Source organism: Nerophis lumbriciformis, linkage group LG12, assembly GCF_033978685.3.
Source record: "Nerophis lumbriciformis linkage group LG12, RoL_Nlum_v2.1, whole genome shotgun sequence".
Lineage (NCBI taxonomy): Eukaryota > Metazoa > Chordata > Actinopteri > Syngnathiformes > Syngnathidae > Nerophis > Nerophis lumbriciformis.
This window is the reverse complement of record NC_084559.2, coordinates 24,120,646-24,135,033: the sequence shown is the minus strand read 5'-3', so window position 1 is coordinate 24,135,033 and position 14,388 is coordinate 24,120,646. Positions and strand designations below refer to the sequence as shown.

Genomic DNA, 14,388 nt, shown 5'->3' with positions numbered 1-14,388 from the left:
CATGTCAGTGATTGGTGGTCCGAGGAACCCCGGAGGAGATAGTCCTTCACAACTATATTTGGCATGATTAGATAATAACGTTTAAAAGATACGCATTTTTTCCTGTCAAAATTGAAATAATTATTTTTATTTAGTAAAAAAAATATTTTATTAACACACTTTTCCCAGGCTTTCGCGAGCCTTTAGTTTGACACCTTAATGTAACTTGATTAAACAAATAAACCGTATATTTACAACATATTCATCGTTTTATTTTGTTATGCAAGTCTCCGTAGAAATAAACCTTGAGACCTCCGATTTCGGGAGGTGGGGGGTGGGGGGCGCGGTTGGGGGCGTGGTTAAGAGGGGAGGAGTATATTGACAGCTAGAATTCACCAAGTCAAGCATTCCATACACACACATATATATATATATATATATATATATATATATATATATATATATATATATATATATATATATATATATATATATATATATATATATATATATCCTGAAAATATGCAAACAAAACTGTGTTTAGATAATTGATAGTTCAAACTTGCATAAATAAATATTAAGGAATATAACATAACTTGGCTTCTGAGAGCTTCAAAATATAATGAATAAAATGCTAAAGTTGTTGATAAACAAGCAATTATTTTAATAATTAGATATGGTCATTTTAAATGAATTATTATGATCATTTAAAATTAATTATTTCAAACATGTTTATTTAAATGTATAATTCTATGGCTGGATGTAATAAGGAGTCAGAAAAAATACAAATAAAAATACAATTAATTTTGATGTTTTTAGCAAAATATAGTAAAAATGTATTTCGTTTTTTTTTTAATTAACAAATATATTTATTTGTAGGTAAGATAAACATAATAATACAATTTATCTCTAGTTTCGATGATTTAGTTCTTGTCACCCTGTTGTCCTCCCGTCATGAAAAAAGGCTGTCCTCACTCAGGTCTGCATGGAGCTGGAGGGGGCGTGGCCTCCAGCTCCGGCTGAAAATCGGGAGATTTTCGGGAGAATATTTGTCCCGGGAGGTTTTCGGGAGAGGCGCTGAATTTCGGGAGTCTCCCGGAAAATTCGGGAGGGTTGGCAAGTATGTTTTACATGTTTATTTGTCTCCAAACTTTTCAAAGCCTTTCAAGGCCTTTGCAATAATGTACATCAAATATAGGCCTGCCAGGTAAACCATACATGACATTAATATAAATACCATACAATGAAATGCCAGAGGGAAATGTGAAGGAATATTTGGCCACTTCTTCAATTCTACCAGCATCTATTTTCAATATCAGTAAGCTGAATAAAGAAATGTAACAAGACAAGATGATCCCAGTTGATGCTACAATTGTCTGCACCTGTGAAGACACACAGCGGGCCAATTGGACATCACCCCTAGAAAGTCTTTATTTGCCCAACAAGTGAAATGAGGAAAGTCAATGGCTGGAGGTCGGCGACGGGTTGCCTGTGGCTTCTTGATGGGACGGATGTGGGCTTGGCCTAAAGGCCGGGGAGTGAGTAGTGCTGGGACTGCTGGGGGGCGTGGATGAGCAGGAGGAAGACTTGGACTTAATCTGCAGCCACTTATCTCCCAAGGCCTTGGCGAAGTGGTCATCGACCGACACGCTGATGGAGAGCTGCTGGGCGTGAGCCTTCTGGTAATTTGCTCCCAGGCTCCTCTGGAAATGTTCCTCCACCACATGTTCGTAGTTGCATTTGGAGATCACTGGCACAGAAAAGACAGCGACGATTTTAAGCATGAGAGGGCGTAAGAAGCGCGCTTTTTGCTTTGAAAAAGTGCGAGACGCACCTGGTGACTCGCTCTGGTGGACTTCAGATCTGCAGGCAGGGTTCCTCAGCGAGGACGCACACGTGATCACGGAGGGACGCATCTGGAAATAATCCATAGAAGATATCCATGTCATGCATAATGTTGATTGGCTTGAAATGGAATTACTTTCTAATAAAATAGCAATCAATCACGTGGATCAAACCAGGGCAAATTAAGGCCCGGGGGCCACATGTGGCCCGTCAAGCTTTTCAATCTGGCCCGCCGGACATTCCCAAATATTTTTTTTAGATCTCCAAGATGGAAAGTGTAGCTGCCATTATGATGTGCAGTGATGTTTTCTAATGACCGTAGGTCTTCAACAGGGGTGGGTAGTAACGCGCTACATTTACTCCGTTACATCTACTTAGTAACTTTTGGGATACATTGTACTTCTAAGAGTAGTTTTAATGCAACATACTTTTACTTTTGCTTGAGTATATTTATTGAGAAGAAATGCTACTTTTACTCCGCTACTTTTATCTACATTCAGCTCGCTACTCGCTACTAATTTTTATCGATCTGTTAATGCACGCTTTGTTTGTTTTGGTCTGTCAGACAGACCTTCATAGTGCCTGCGTTTCAACAAATACAGTCACTGGTGACGTTCACTCCGTTCCACCAATCAGATGCAGTCACTGGTGACATTGGACCAATCAAACAGAGCCAGGGGTCACATGACCTGACTTAAACAAGTTGAAAAACTTATTGGGGTGTTACCATTTAGTGGTCAATTGTACGGAATATGTACTGTACTGTGCAATCTACTAATAAACGTTCCAATCAATCAATCAAAAGTGTGAAGGAAAAAAGACCCTTTTTTATTTCAACCGTACATTCCGTCAAAAGCCTAAAGACTGACTGCACAGTTCCTGTCTTCACAATAAAAGTGCCGCTCCATCGTGCCTGCGCTTTCAAAATAAGAGTCTCCGAAAGCCAGCGCAAACAAGCTACGGAGTTGGCCGCCAATGTATTTCTTGTAATGTGTATAAAAACGAATATGGAAGCTGGACAAATAAGATGCCAAAAACCAACTACTTTCATGTGGTATTAGACAGAAAGGAGGAACTTTTTTTCTCCTCCATTTGAAAACGTGGATGTTGTCAGCACTACTGTCTGATTCCAATCAATGCAAGTCATCACAATCAGGCAAAACACCAACTTATATTCTTGTCTTCATGAAAGAAAGGAATCTATATGTGTTAAACATGCATGTCTATTCATTAAAACAACTTTAACATGTAAACAAAAACGGCAAAATAAATAAATATAAATTATATACTGTTTATATCAATGTATGTAAATATATATATCCATCCATCCATCCATCTTCTTCCGCTTATCCGAGGTCGGGTCGCGGGAGCAGCAGCCTAAGCAGGGAAGCCCAGACTTCCCTCTCCCCAGCCACTTCGTCCAGCTCTTCCTGTGGGACCCCGAGGCGTTCCCAGGCCAGCCGGGAGACATAGTCTTCCCAACGTGTCCTGGGTCTTCCCCGCTGCCTCCTACCGGTCGGACGTGCCCTAAACACCTCCCTAGGGAGGTGTTTAGGGCACGTCCGAGTAAATATATATATATATATATATATATATATATATATATATATATATATATATATATATATATATATATATGTGTGTATATATATTAGTATATATGTGTGTGTATATATATATATGTATATGTGTGTGTGTGTGTATATATATATATATATATATATATATATATATATGATATGTGTGTGTATGTTACTCATCAGTTACTCAGTACTTGAGTAGTTTTTTCACAACATACTTTTTACTTTTACTCAAGTAAATATTTGGGTGACTACTCCTTACTTTTACTTGAGTAATAAATCTCTAAAGTAACAGTACTCTTACTTGAGTACAATTTCTGGCTACTCTACCCACCTCTGGTCTTCAACTATACTACGTATTCCGCAGAAATCAATGGTCAACTTTTACAACTGTGCCATCAGCAGTGTCCTCACTTACGGATTTTTAGTGTGGTTTGTTAGCTGCACTAAAGCGAACCAACAGGCCCTCCAGCGATTGGTTAAAGCGGCGGGGAAAATTACAAGGACGATACTCCCAGAGATGAGTGCCATGTACACAACTCGCTGCCTAAAGCGAGTACACAACATCCTGAAGGACAGATACCACCCAGCACATGGCCTCTTCAACCTGCTACCCTCTGGAAGGAGGTATAGGTCGATTCGCGCCAGGTCCACTAGAATGTCTCACAGTCTGTATCCCCAGGCTGTGAGACTGCTAAATGAACAGCCTGCCCCTTTGCTGCCCCGGACCATCTTATTATCTCACTCTTCATCACCTCAATAATTGTGCTCTGGACATTGCATTGCTGCAACATCAACGTAACACCCATCAGACATCTGACTGTTCCCACCCCCACGTCCCTCTATTCGCCATCTTCCAGACAATGCTAAAATGTAAACTATTGTCAACCTGCACATCAATGCAGTTTCTATGCCGCTGGACAAAGCTCAAACAAAATCTTGTTGTTCATATATGACTTAAGTGTTATTATGACAATGACAATAAAGGAATTGATTGATTGATTGATTGATTGATATTTCAATGGTTGGAATCTGCACTTTTGCATTATATACTAGTTACTATGGTCATCTAATTAGTTACTATAGTAATCTAATTAGTTACTATGGTCATCTAAATAGCTACAATAGTCATCTAATTAGTTACTATGGTCATCTAATTAGTCACTATAGTAATCTAATTAGTTACTATGGTCATTTAATTAGCTACAATAGTCATCTAATTAGTTACTATGGTCATCTAATTAGTTACAAAAGTCATCTAAGTCACAGCAGCTCAGACGAGGCACCAAGTAGTGTTGGTGGGGAGCGTTTCCACAGAGTGTTTCCAGAGCCTGAAACGTGGGTGCCAGGGACAGACGCGGAAGGAGATTTTTACAACAAAGTTCTAAAACTTAGTGATATATCACATACCGTATTTCCTTGAATTAGCGCCGGGGCGGTAATTAATTTAAAACCTCTTCTCACTCCGGCGCTTACCAAAGGCATGCGGTAAATTTAGGTCTGCGCTTATAAATTTGAGTGGGATGTAAGGATACCATCATGAAAAGCACATTTAATTAAAAAAAACGTTATTATGGTCTTATCTTTACTTATAAATGAAGTCCATGCGCTGCTCCTTCTGAATAAAAGCATCGATAACTTTCTTCAGTTTTAAAAGTCTCTCTGTCTCGATGGAGATCTTCCTTGAATTATTACCTCCTGCTTCGATTGAAAGTCCAGTTTACAAAACTGTTTTATTTTAGATATGTAATCCTCCATGTTAAAAAAGTCCAGGCCAAAGGAAAAAATAAACGATCGCTGCTAACTGTTGCTGCTTGTTGTCACTTCTTCTGCAGCCGAGTAGTCGCAAGAAGGATCACTAGCGCCCTCTACCACCAGGAGACGGAAGTCATTTAATGACTCATATTTGACACACGCAGCTACGGTATATTAATAAAACATAGCTGCTTACTGTTCTTTTTAGCATATTCAATAGCTTGGACCTTAAATCCTACTGAATAGCTCTTTATCTTCTTCCCTTTATGCGATTTCAAATTATTGAAATCAGCCTCCTCCATTTTGAAAATGATGACAGGTGAAGTGTCACTCGTGACGTGACGAGTTTGACCCGGCGGAAATTCTAGGCATATGCTAATTATCTTGCGAAACGAGTTTGACCCGGCGGTAATTCTGACCCGGCGGTAATGCTAAGCATGCGCTAATTATTTTGCAAAACGAGTCTGACCCGGCGGTAATTCTAGGTAGGCGCATACTATATATATATATATATATATATATATGTATATATATATATATATATATATAGATTGTAGGTGGTTTTTTTACCCTTTGCGTTCATATTTCGCTGTTTGTTGCATTTTTGTTGCGTTTTTTGTTGTTGTCAATATTCAATGTTTTATCGTTCATAGTTAATATTGTTAATCCCACATTCTTTATTTACATGTACATTCTGGGTGTCTCATTCAGTAAAAACTATTTTAATTCCATTCCGATTTTTAAGGCGGTCTTTAGCATTCAATCGGACTATATTGTGAGGTTTTGTATTAGTGTTCCTAAAAACAGATATACCGGCCCCACACACATTTTTCCTTCAAATTTGGCCCTCGAGTCAAAATAATTGCCCAGGCCTGACGTAGATGTATTATTTCATCATCATCATCATCATTTCTTTTTATTCCTTTCATGAAAATGCATATATATATATATACAAGCCACGTACAGTTCACACTTTCATTGTTTTGTGTTTCTTATACATTTCCATGATCAGAAAGGAGCAGATGGAAGAATAATATTCTTATATTTATCTGCCCCCTTTTTCAAAACCAATTATTTTAGATGACTTTATCACTGTTCATTCCACCAACACCCCAACTCCAACATACGTTTTAATTTCTGTTTAAGCATTTTCATAATGACACGTCCGATCAAAATCAAAAATCAGTTTGATATAATTCCAGTTGTCTCTTTTTGTAACTCTTTTTAAATTCCAAAAATATTCTTGCAACTTTTTAAGTCTTTCTTTAGAGAATTCCATGCTTTCACACCAGCAAAAGACAAGCACATTTGTTTCAAATTTGTTCGCACTCTTGGATATTTAAAGTCTTCTGTGATTCTCATCTTCAGACATGAATACGAATAACTTTAATAGAGTATGCAATTCTACAATGTCTTTTAGTTTTAATAATCCTGACCTAACGAAGAGAAGATTTGAGTGGTCTCTATATCCTACTTTGAAAATAATACGAATTGCTCTTTTCTGTAAAAGAAATAAAGGCATTATGTTGCTTTGATATGTATTTCCCCATATGTCTGCACAATAATTGATATAAGGTAGAATATTTGAACAATATAACATTCCCATTGTGTTATACGGGAAACTGCATTTAACCTTGTTCAAAATAAATAAGCTTTTAGATACCTTATTTTTCACATGCAATATATTTTTATTTTTATTTTTCACATGCAATATATTTTTATTTTTATTTTTCACATGCAATATATGAGCTTTCCATGTCAACTTTTCATCTAGGATGACCCCGAGAAATCTGATTTCTGACACCTTCTCAATTTTCACATTGTTTATGGATCAACTAACTTCTACCTTTCTTTTATTACTGAATACCATTAATTTAGTGTTTATTTATTATTTGGATATGATAGAGCTAAAAAAGCTATTCAACATCAGAAATTATAATCAAAGTGTTATGATCAATTGCCCGGATCATGTTCTGTTCTGTTAGTTTGACTACCTCAGTTCTGTTTTCAGCACCCCTGGGTTTGTGTTTCAGTTGCCATGACTGCAGATTAGTTTCACCTGCCTCTGATTAGTGTCCGGGACGCTCACCTGCTCCTGGGCACTAATCAGAGAGCTACTTATTCCTGTTTTTCGCCACAATCAGTCTGGCTTCCTTGTTTGCACTACGCAACAGTGACAACGTCTTCTATTTGCTTCCATGCAAACCGTTAAAGGGGGAACATTATCACCAGACCTATGTAAGCGTCAATATATACCTTGATATTGCAGAAAAAAGACCATATATTTTTTTAACCGATTTCCGAACTCTAAATGGGTGAATTTTGGCGAATTAAACGCCTTTCTAATATTCGCTCTCGGAGCGATGACGTCACAACGTGACGTCACATCGGGAAGCAATCCGCCATTTTCTCAAACACCGAGTCAAATCAGCTCTGTTATTTTCCGTTTTTTCGACTGTTTTCCGTACCTTGGAGACATCATGCCTCGTCGGTGTGTCGTCGGAGGGTGTAACAACACGAACAGGGACGGATTCAAGTTGCACCAGTGGCCCAAAGATGCGAAAGTGGCAAGAAATTGGACGTTTGATCCGCACACTTTACCGACGAAAGCTATGCTACGACAGAGATGGCAAGAATGTGTGGATATCCTGCGACACTCAAAGCAGATGCATTTCCAACGATAAAGTCAAAGAAATCTGCCGCCAGACCCCCATTGAATCTGCCGGAGTGTGTGAGCAATTCAGGGACAAAGGACCTCGGTAGCACGGCAAGCAATGGCGGCAGTTTGTTCCCGCAGACGAGCGAGCTAAACCCCCTGGATGTCTTGGCTCACACCGTCCCTTATGCCACCGAAGATGATCAAGAGAAGAATATCGACCCTAGCTTCCCTGGCCTGCTGACATCAACTCCAAAACTGGACAGATCAGCTTTCAGGAAAAGATAGCGGATGAGGGTATGTCTACAGAATATATTAATTGATGAAAATTGGGCTGTCTGCACTCTCAAAGTGCATGTTGTTGCCAAATGTATTTCATATGCTGTAAACCTAGTTCATAGTTGTTAAGTTTCCTTTAATGCCAAACAAACACATACCAATCGTTGGTTAGAAGGCGATCACCGAATTCGTCCTCGCTTTCTTCCGTGTCGCTGGCTGTCGTGTCGTTTTCGTCGGTTTCGCTTGCATACGGTTCAAACCGATATGGCTCAATAGCTTCAGTTTCTTCTTCAATTTCGTTTTCGCTACCTGCCTCCACACTACAACCATCCGTTTCAATGCATGCGTAATCTGTTGAATCGCTTAAGCCACTGAAATCCGAGTCTGAATCCGAGCTAATGTCGCTATAGCTTGCTGTTCTATGCGCCATGTTTGTTTGTGTTGGCATAACTATGTGACGTCACAGGAAAATGGACGGGTGTATATAACGATGGTTAAAATCAGGCACTTTGAAGCTTTTTTTTAGGGATATTGCGTGATGGGTAAAATTTTGAAAAAAACTTCGAAAAATAAAATAAGCCACTGGGAACTGATTTTTAATGGTTTTAACCCTTCTGAAATTATGATAATGTTCCCCTTTAAGTATTTTCTACGATCTTTGATTCCTGTTCCTGCGCTAAGCTTCGCCGTAACTCCCACGCTATTGGCACGCTTTTCGGTCTTTTTGTCTTTTTGCATGATTTCATGGACAATAAATCGATGTCTCACCTGCACCCTCGCCTCCGGAGTTCCTGCTGCATCTTGGGAGAACGATCCGCGCAGTAAAATGCGACCCCGTCGTTACAAAGTTTGCATTTTTGTATTGTTTTTTTTTTTGGTCAGATTTTTTTTGTATTAATTTTTGCACACTTTTGAATTATGGTTGCCATTAAATAAAGTCAAATACAAATAAGGCAACAGGAGAAGTATCCCACACTTATTTTCTGTAAAGTAAATCTGCACACCAAATATGGGCATATACATCACCAATATGATTTGCCTGAGTAGCTGGACAGGACAAAAAAAAACTATTATCACAGATTATTACTTGATTGCATGACTTAAAACAATTTTACTGTCAGAATGTCATTTAAGAACATTGTTGAAATGTTTTACTCGAATGCCTTTCATTTTCTTGTTAAACGGCTTCATCTAAAGTCCCGTTAGAGTGTAATTTTGAAGTGAAATTTGCCATCCAGTGCAACAGTCTGAGTCTCCTCACTCATCTTTGCACTGACCTATGCTTTGACCTGATTACTGACGACAGAACAACCTGCTCCATATTCCAGGTAACCATCCACGGTTAAGGTATAAATAAATAAACAGGATTAATGCAATTTTTTTTGTTAACTTACCTTGGTTTATATGTGGTGTTTATTGTACATTTAGTTAGGTTTACAATTTGTTTCTATGATTAAAAAAGGACGCATTTGAAAATATTTGAAAAAAAAAAAAGGACTTACATTTTTTTAATAACTTATTTCTAAAAGGGTTTGTACCTTCCTGCAACGTTTGGACTTTTTCTGCACATCTCTCCTTAAATGTATCCCAATTACAGTTGCACCTCGCTACATCACAGTTTTTCTTGTGTTTTTTTTTATTTTATTTTAAAGCATGTTTTCCAAAATTTTGGCCTAAATTACCGTATTTTTCGGACTGAAAGCCCCACCCACAGAATTTGAGTAAAAAATGTTTTTTTCATATATTAGCCACACCCACATATACATACAGTACATTGTGAAATTAGATATTTACATAGAAAGATTTTGTAAATGTTTATTAACATACCTTAATTGTTTCCAAACGGTGCCTGTAACACGGCAGTAAAACGGCCAATCAAACAAAACAGAAACATCATTCACGTCTTATTCATCCTTTGAGCTGAATAAGATTTTCTCCTTTTTTTTTTTTTTAAATAACGTTCACGATCTTTATTAGGATTCTTCATTCTAGTAATTTGTAAATCCTTTTCTTTCAGTGGATTATTTTAGTGCCTTGTTTGATTTTTTTGCTTAATTTTGCCGTAGCAAAGAGAAAACCCCCTAAAATATCTGCACCTCTGTGTAAGCCGCAGGGTTTGAAGCTAGGAAAAAAAGTAGCAGTTTATAGTGAGGAAAATATGGTAAGCATTTTCAAGCATAAAATGGCTAAATAAACTATGAATATGAATATTAGCCACTAGAGGGGACCAAACCAATCAGAGCACGCTGTTCAGTATCATGGCCACTGATTGGCTCAGCCTCAGGCAGAATTACTACATTAGATTAAAAGAGTAGAAGTGACTGAAGGATGTTCTTTCATGTTTAGAGGGCTCTAATAATGTTGGAATATGTATTTAGAAGGTTGTAAACAGTTGTTTTTGTTATGCTTTTGGATTTGGATTTTGGACTCAGTGGCCTAGTGGTTAGAGTGTACACCCTGAGATCGGTAGGTTGTGAGTTCAAACCCCGGCCGAGTCATACCAAAGACTATAAAAATGGGACCCATTACCTCCCTGCTTGGCACTCAGCATCAAGGGTTGGAATTAGGGGTTAAATCACCAAAAATGATTCCCGGGCGTGGCCACCGCTGCTGCCCACTGCTCCCCTCACCTCCCAGTGGGTGATCAAGGGTGATGGGTCAAATGCAGATAATAATTTCGCCACACCTAGTGTGTGTGTGACAATCATTGGTACTTTAACTTTAACTTTATAATTGAGTCCTACTTCGCAGAGAGTCATTTTATTTAGTTTTCCATTTATTTAATTGGGACAGTGCATACCCCGCCTTCCGCCCGATTGTAGCTGAGATAGGCTCCAGCGCCCCCTGCGACCCCGAAGGGAATAAGCGGTAGTAAATGGATGGATGGACATTAATCAACACTTGAATAAACAGTGTAAATGGACTTAGCATAAATGTTAATTTTCATCCATAGTCCCAATTTTATTGGTCATTTGTATTTTAAATGTTTTCCTATTAATTATGCAAGATTTTATTTAGACATATTTATTATTTATTTTTTATTTACTATATATATATATATATATATATATATATATATATATATATATATATAGTTTTATCCTATTAGTTATGCAAGATTTAATTTAGTCATATTTATTATTTATTTACTAATATATATATATATATATATAGTAAATATATTTATTATTTATTTACTATATACATACATATATAGTAAATATATTTATGTATTTACTATATATATATATATATATATAGTAAATACATAATAAAAATATTTACTATATATGTATGTATATAGTAAATAAATAATAAATATATTTGCTATATGTGTGTGTATATATATATATATATATATATATATATATATAGTAAATAAATAATAAATATGACTAAATTAAATCTTGCATAACTAATAGGATAAAATTATATATATATATATATATATATATATATATATATATAATAATTTTTTTTTCTATTCATCTTCATATGTCTTACTTATTTTATTCTTTACCTCTACACGTGGTTCTTACTATTTTATAAGTTTTATTACTTTTATTGTCGTTCCTCAGATGAGCCATCTGCCTCAGGGGTTATCGGCCGTGCTTGTGGGGGCGCTTTTGTGTCAGCATCCTGGTGGCCATGGTCTGATGACCTCCTGGTGGAGATGGCTCCTGTGATAGTGTTTACTCACATGGTTCCTCTGTACTCAGCCATGCAATCATTGGTCCATATAGTTGCATATGTGTGTAGGTTGTGTACATATGCGATAATGGGGGATATTGGTCACCGGGGGTATTGTTTTTAACTTTGTAAAGCACTTTGCGTTGCATTTCTTTATAAATAAAGCTTAGCTTAAGGCACACGGTCATGTCCGGAGAGATGATTGTAGGGTTAAGAAAGTGAAAGGATGGGGATTGCTAAAATTTGATGCCATGCGTAATTGTTAACATTCTGCTTATTTTTCTTCTGCATTTTAGCTCCAGAGAAGTGTATGTCCTAAATATGATGTGAAAACTGGTTTATGCCACCATGCCAGGCTGAGCATGGTGGCATAAACAGGTCAAAGAGGGAGCAGTCTGTTTGGTCTTGTTGATGACATTCCTTCCCTTGCTCACATTTTCTTCACCAATCTTGCTGGATTGCATAGCTGGGACAAGCCAGGGCCTGCTTGTGTACAGCTGGGTGGACTACGACCACAGTGACGAGTAGCCCGGAGCTACAGTGACTCGACAAAGAAACAAAATGTACCATGGCTTTGATCTTGGTGAAATGTAATTGCTTTCTTTTATTTTTCCGAACTTACCTGGATCTGACTGGTGCAGGGTGTGTTTTTGGTCTTGTCCTCTGCGCTCTCAGAATCCTTTCTTGGCTTCTTGATGAGGGCAAGAGGTTCATCCATGACGGGGGCGTAGTACGCATAAGGACTGGTGGGACTGGGTGACGGGCTCCAAGTCGACGTTGGACTCTGAGGGCTATTTAACGCCGCCGGTGCCAATCTCTGGGCGGCTTTGCCATTGCTTCTGCTCAGTACCCGCTCCCGCCTGATAGAAAAATATCAAATAAATGTTCCATTATTGTGAGGAACGTTCAAATAAATCCATCTATGACACCAACCTTTCCTCCAGCGTTAGGCATCTTTCATGGCTGCGCTTGCGTTTGATGGGATAGACTGCCGGGGTTCGAGCCCGCTCATTCGTCATATGCCTGTATCGGTCTTCACTTCTCAGGTGAGGCTGACCTGAAAAGGAGGAAAATAATACAATAAAGCAGTGTTTTTCAACCTTTTTTGAGCCAAGGCCCATTTTTTGCGTTGAAAGAATCCTGAGGCACACCACCGGCAGAAATCATTAGAAAATGAAACTCAGTAGATGCTAAAAAGTCGTTGTCGCAATTGTTGGATATGACTTTAAACCATAACCAAGAATGCATCTATATAGCTCTTGTCTCAAAGTAGGTGTACTGTCACGACCTGTCACATCACCCCCTGACTTATTTTGAGTTTTCTGCTGTTTTCCTGTGTGTAGTGTTTTAGTTCTTGTCTTGCGCTCCTATTTTGGTGGCTTTTTCTCTATTTTTGGTATTTTCCTGTAGCAGTTTCATGTCTTCCTTTGAGCGATATTTCCTGCATCTATCCTTTCTTTTTAGCAATCAAGAATAATTTCAGTTGTTTTTATCCTTCTTTGTGGGGACATTGTTGATTGTCATGTCATGTTCGGGTGTACATTGTGGATGCCGTCTTTGCGCCACAGTAAGTCTTTGCTGTCGTCCAGCATTCTGTTTTTTTTTACTTTGTAGCCAGTTCAGTTTTAGTTTCGCTCTGCATAGCCATCCCTAAGCTTCAATGCCTTTTCTTAGGGACACTCACCTTTTGTTTATTTGTGGTTTAAGTGTTAGACACCTTTTTACCTGCACGCTGTCGTCTGCATATTGTGATCATCACAAACCATGTTCCCGACATCGACAAAGCAATTAGCTACTTGCTGCCAGCTGCTCATATGGAAGAGTATAACACGGTTACTCTGCCGAGCTCGAGACAGCACCGACACTCAACAACGGCACATTTGCAGATTATTACTACCGGTTTGCAAAAAAATATTTTAACCCAAATAGGTGAAATGACATATTCTCCCACGGCACACCAGACTGTATCTCACGGCACACTAGTTCGGTTGAAAAACACTGCAATAAAGCATAATAATTCCACTGATGGACTGCTTGTTTTGATCCATGACTGACTGTCCTGTGTTTTTCCCGCCTAACTCACCGTTAATTGTAAACTCCGTTTAGTTGCAGAACTCGATCGACCTGATCTGTGAGGGTTACAACAGTACGCAGCTGATTCGAGGCTAACGGTAAATGTTGTTTTTCTGCGTATTGCTGGTGTTTGGCCCATGAGTCATGTCTTCCAAGGGGGCAATAAACACATTTTGTTATGATAGAGGAATAAACACTTTGAGGTGAAATCCCAGATGGAATTAAAGACAGACCCCCATTGGTGCTTACTGTCAATTCCCCCGCTCAGAGTTACATACATATATATATATATATATATATATATATATATATATATATATATATATATATATATATATATATATATATATATATATATATATATATACAGTACAGGCCAAAAGTTTGGACACACCTTCTCATTCAAAGCATTTTCTTTATTTTCATGACTATTTACATTGTAGATTGTCACTGAAGGCATCAAAACTATGAATGAACACAAGTGGAGTTATGTACTTAACAAAAAAAGGTGATTACTGCTTTGCACACTCT

At 37.9% G+C, this 14,388-nt stretch overlaps 1 protein-coding gene across 1 annotated transcript in view; it reads right to left on the bottom strand.

Moving 5' to 3' along the window:
• Positions 1-955: 955 nt before the first annotated feature.
• Positions 956-14,388, bottom strand: part of vgll4l (vestigial like 4 like) — a 16,391-nt gene continuing 2,958 nt past the window's right edge. The window contains exons 2-5 of the mRNA XM_061985775.2: positions 12,718-12,841; positions 12,407-12,644; positions 1,814-1,895; positions 956-1,729 (exon numbers count right to left, since the gene is read on the bottom strand). Of these exons, the coding sequence (XP_061841759.1) occupies positions 1,440-1,729; positions 1,814-1,895; positions 12,407-12,644; positions 12,718-12,841 (734 nt within the window). The 3' untranslated portion in view covers positions 956-1,439. The remainder of the gene's footprint in view (positions 1,730-1,813; positions 1,896-12,406; positions 12,645-12,717; positions 12,842-14,388) is intronic.